This window comes from Solanum dulcamara, chromosome 5 (genome assembly GCF_947179165.1).
Source record: "Solanum dulcamara chromosome 5, daSolDulc1.2, whole genome shotgun sequence".
Classification (NCBI taxonomy): Eukaryota; Viridiplantae; Streptophyta; class Magnoliopsida; order Solanales; family Solanaceae; genus Solanum; species Solanum dulcamara.
In genome coordinates, this window is record NC_077241.1 from 10,775,307 (window position 1) to 10,780,376 (window position 5,070).

General features: G+C 34.3%; 1 protein-coding gene across 1 annotated transcript; it reads left to right on the forward strand.

The window, feature by feature from the left end:
• The first annotated feature begins 678 nt into the window (after positions 1 to 678).
• On the forward strand, positions 679 to 1,686 carry LOC129890460 (uncharacterized). Its single transcript, XM_055966012.1, has one exon. It carries the CDS (start codon positions 679 to 681, stop codon positions 1,684 to 1,686), a length of 1,008 nt encoding a protein of 335 aa, XP_055821987.1.
• The last annotated feature ends 3,384 nt before the right edge of the window (positions 1,687 to 5,070 follow it).

The window sequence follows — 5,070 nt, forward strand, 5'->3', positions numbered from 1 at the left end:
TTAAGTGAGTTCGATATTGTGTATGTGACCCAAAAGGCGATAAAAGCACAAGCTTTAGATGAACTTCTCATAGAAAATTCAGTAGAAAAAGCGTATGAACTGCTCAGAACTTATTTTCACGATGAAGAGGTATCATTTGTAGGAGAAGATATCTCTGAGGCATACCCTGGTTAGAGAATATTTTTTGATAGGGCGGTGAATCATAAAGGAAATGGAATTGGAGCAATCTTAATATCAGAATTTGATCAATATTATCTTATGGCAGCCAAACTCCGATTTTATTGCATGAATAACATGGCTGAGTATGAAGCATGAATATGGGTCCAAAGATGGCAATCGATAAGGATATTCAAGAGTTGTTGGTAATCAGAGTTTTAGATTTACTGATTCATCAAGTTCAAGGGGAATGGGTCGTGAAGAATTCGAAGATTGCACCATACGTCAAGTTAGTGCAAAGGTTGTGTAAAAGGTTCCATAAGATCGAGTTTAGGCATACCACAAGGTTGCAGAATGAATTTGATGACATGCTTGCTACTATCTCCTCAATAATCAAACATCCGGATACAAGTTACATTAACCTTACCCACTCATTGTTTGCATGTCGAAGCAGAACCAGATAGGAGGCCTTGGTATTTTGACATAAAAAAATATCTAGAAACTAGAAGTTATCCACATAATATGACTTTCAATCAGAAGAAAGCAATACGTCGAATGGCTAACAATTTCTTTCCAAGTGGAGAAACCCTTTATAGGAGGAATCTAGATATGGGACTTTTCAGATGTGTCAATGCCATTGAAGCTATGAAGGTTCTCGAACAGATTCACGTGGGAGTTTGTGGAACTCACATGAATGGGCTTACCTTGGCAAAAGAGATCCTTCGAGCCGACTATTTTTGGATGACTATGGAGCATGATTGTTGTAAGTATGTGCAAAAATGTCACCAATGTCAATTGCACGGTGATTTGATTCGACTACCTCCTCACGAGCTCAATGTTATGAGTTCTCCTTGGCAACTATTTGTGGCTCGGGGTATGGATATCATTGGTCTAATAGAGCCAACCGCCTCTAATGGACATAGGTTCATTCTAGTTTCCATTGATTACTTCACCAAGTGGGTGGAAGTAGCCTCATATAAATCAGTTACGAAGAAGGTAGTAGTAGACTTCGTTCATAATAATTTGATATGTAGATTTGGAATACCAGATTCTATCATTACCGATAATAGAGAAAATCTCAATAGTCATTTGATGAAAGAGATATGTGAGAAATTCAAAATTAATCACCGAAACTCAACCATGTATCGTCCTCAAATGAATGGAGCCGTAAAAGCTGCCAACAAGAACATCAAAAAGATCTTAAGGAAAATGATTGACAATCACAGAGTTTGGCATGAGATATTTTCATATGCTTTGTTAGGTTACCGAACGACTATTAGAACATCAATTGGAGCAACCCCATACTTGCTAGTATATGGGACGGAAGTCGTAATCCCCGCCAAAGTGGAAATACCTTCATTGAGAATCATTCAAGAAGTTGAATTGAGAAACACCGATTGGATTCATAATCGAATTGAATATTTGACTTTGATTGATGAAAAGAGAATGAACACCGTTTGCCATGGTCAATTGTATCAACAAAGAATGATTCGTTCTTTTAACAAGCGAGTGAGACCAAGAATGTTTTAAGTTGGTCAGTTGGTTCTCAAACGCATTTTCCACATCCAGATGAATATAAAGGAAAGTTCGCGCTAAATTGGCAAGGACCATACATGGTTCACAAAGTGTTATTTGGAGGTGCCTTAATATTTTCCGAAATGGATGGCCAAGAATGGCCGAAACCACTCAACTTAGATGCCATCAAGAGATACTACCTTTGAAGGTTCAGAGTTTTCTTTTATCCCTTTACCTGTAATTGTGTCATTTGCTTGTAATAGTTTCTATGCTTGTTTGTTTTAAATTAGACCTCCTCTTTGTAATGAACTACATCTGACCTGAATTATCAAGAATGAGATACGTAGGCGGCCTACGTCAGCTTCAATCACTCCTTTATCTATTTTCAATATCCCCTTTTGGTGTTTGAACTATGTATGATCTGAATTCTCAAGAATGAGATATGTAGGCGGCCTATGTCGGTCTCAGTCATTTTCCTATTAAAATTTCCCATTTCTCATTTATCTCCCGAGGGGGAATTACGTTTGACAGGAATCCTGCCTCAATGGGATACGTAGGCGCCACAAAGATTCGATCATATCTCCTATAAGTTCTCTATTTATAATAGAACCCAGGATAGAATTTTTGAGAGGGACTTAAAAATTTCAAAGAAGATCTTTCTACAGAAGAGTCAAGACTGAGGTGCATTAGAATAAGTAAATGGAACAAAAATTTTGATAGGGTCTCAAAAATTATACAAATTTCTTATTGGTAGTTTGATATTCACCAAGACATCAAACTGGAAAAGAAATTTTGAGGATGAACTCAAAATTTTTATTCAATATCATCAGAAGGTTTTACTCAACTTCAAAATTCAAGGCTAGCTTGAAATGATCTCCAACATTGTTAGAAGTTCAATGTCAACCTCAATAATCTCCAGCACCATCAGAGTTTAGAGTCAACTACAAAAATTTCTAGCTATGTCAGAACTTCCCAGCTTCAACCCTCAAGAATCCTCAAAATTTTGTGAACAAGCTATCAAACAAACTAAAAGCTTTGAATCAAGGACGTTCATTTAAGCTATGCGTGGCATGACATTTGGCAGTGACCTTTTCCAAATTACTTTTCAAAAAACTCATCTTCTAAAAAGCTTTTAATATATCAAATATTTTGCATAAAATATATTTTTGTCTTATATCTACCGAGAAGTGGTAAATCAGAGCAAGCAGTCGAAGATAGCAAGACAAGGAGAAAACAAACGAAAAATTCAACACAAATCAATTCATTCAAAACTAACAAATTTTCTGTATATGCAGATTTATAAAGGATCATTGTATCCCTCCATTCAGCAAGTACAAAGAAGTCAAGAACAAAGAGTTTTCAAAATTGATAATTTTTGTCATAAGGATTCATCAAACGAAAAGAAGATGTGTAAATTACGAGCAACAATGTCTCATTCAAATCCCAGCAAACCATGTAGTAAATATGATTGCCAAGAGGGCCATTTATATTACATTACCGGAAGTGGTAATATCATTGCCAAGAGGGTCATTCATATTATATTATCGGAAGTGGTAATATCATTTCCAGGAGGACCATTCATATTATATTACCGGAAGTGGTAATATCGGTGCCAAGAGGGCCATTCATATTATATTACCGGAAGTTGTACTATACCAAGAGGGCCATTCATATTATATTACCGAAAGTGATAATATCATTGCCAAGAGGGTCATTCATATTATATTATCAGAAGTGGTAATATAATTGCTAATATGGTCATCATCATTATCATATCATTACCGAGAGGGCCACTCTCATATCATTGTCTAGAGTCCCATTATCATATAATTTCTGAGAGGGTCATCATCATTATCATATCATCGCCAAAAGGTCATCATCATATTGCATCATATCAACTCATCATCATATTGCATCATATCAATTCATCATCATATTGCATCATATCAACTCATCTCATATTGCATCAAAATTGAAAGAAATTGACAATCGAAAAATATATTATAAATCACATCAACTTAGGAAGTACGTTTTGTTTGCTTTACGTCAACACCGGATGAGGTTGACATGCCAACATAGTAACAATGCTACCCTTTTATTTGAGTTACATTATTTCTACTAATAATTTTTATTGTAGTCTTTGTAGAGAGCATCCAAGAGGATGAATTCTCAATTAAACCACAGGTGCGGACGATATCAAAAAGAATGCAGTACAATGTGAAACTTTTCTTAGCCGCAAATTAGGACATGAGTTTGAAGAGAAACCTCCACCACAATCAAACCACACCCCTATCAGAAGGAATGTGGTATCTCTTTGAGTTTGTTAGCTTCAATTTTGCTCCGGAAAACTTCAACTTGTCATCAGAAGAAATTTCTCAATCTAAGTGACAATACACCAAGAGCTTTGGAAATTATGTTCGTGTAAGTTCTTAATTATGGGTGTGCAGCGCACCACATTCATGGCTAAGAGGTTGCTAGCCTCTTTTTCATACTCGATTCATTTGTTACTCCTCCCAACCGAAGGTTACCTCAGCATAAAAGATTTTCTTTTCAATCGATTGAGTCGAACTACAAGTAGTCTGATTCTCAAATTTAGAGATATGTAGGCATACTCGATGTCGAAGGCTGGATGTCGAAAACTCGATTGTACTCCAACTTCTCCTCACTCTGTGTCCAAGCTTTTCGATCTCTCTGTAATTTGACTTTGTGATAGCTTTTGAATTCTTTAAAATTCATGCACTAAATTGAGCGTATTAAACTACAAGTGTCCTGAATTCTCATGTAACCTGAGATATGTAGGAAACTCGATACCAGAGTTCGGCCATAACTTTCTAAGGTCCATAACGAACCTCTTTTTAAGAAGAGGAAGATGTGGTCGGTCAAAATTTGATTTTTTATTTTTTTTCTAGGATCTCTTTCAGCGATCCTACTCAAAGAAAGAGACAATTATTGACACCCAATTTTGACCAACCCATAACTACTTTTCGGATTCCTATCTTAATAGATAGGTATTTTTCAAAATCATTTCTATATTAGATAAATAAATTTATATTTAGTTTAACCAATAAATCGTATATTTTCACATTCATAATTTATAATATTTTTGTTATTTATTAATATTATTACTATTATCTTTATTATTATTATTATTATTATTATTATTATTATTATTATTATTATTATTATTATTATTTTAATAACAAGCTTCATATGTTCAAATATTTTTACATGTCTATTTAGTATATATTATATATGTGTGGCTATTTTTCTTTATATAAAAAAATATTACTTAACTAAATTTATTTTATAACTTACTTATTCATATCAATATGTACATATTACATATCTCTTTTAATACATCTTATACACATGTGCATATAAAAAGTTATTACTTAATTA

Coding starts and splice junctions, on each gene's coding strand:
- LOC129890460 (XM_055966012.1), top strand. CDS start 679: ATGACTTTCAATCAGAAGAAAGCAATACGTCGAATGGCTAACAATTTC.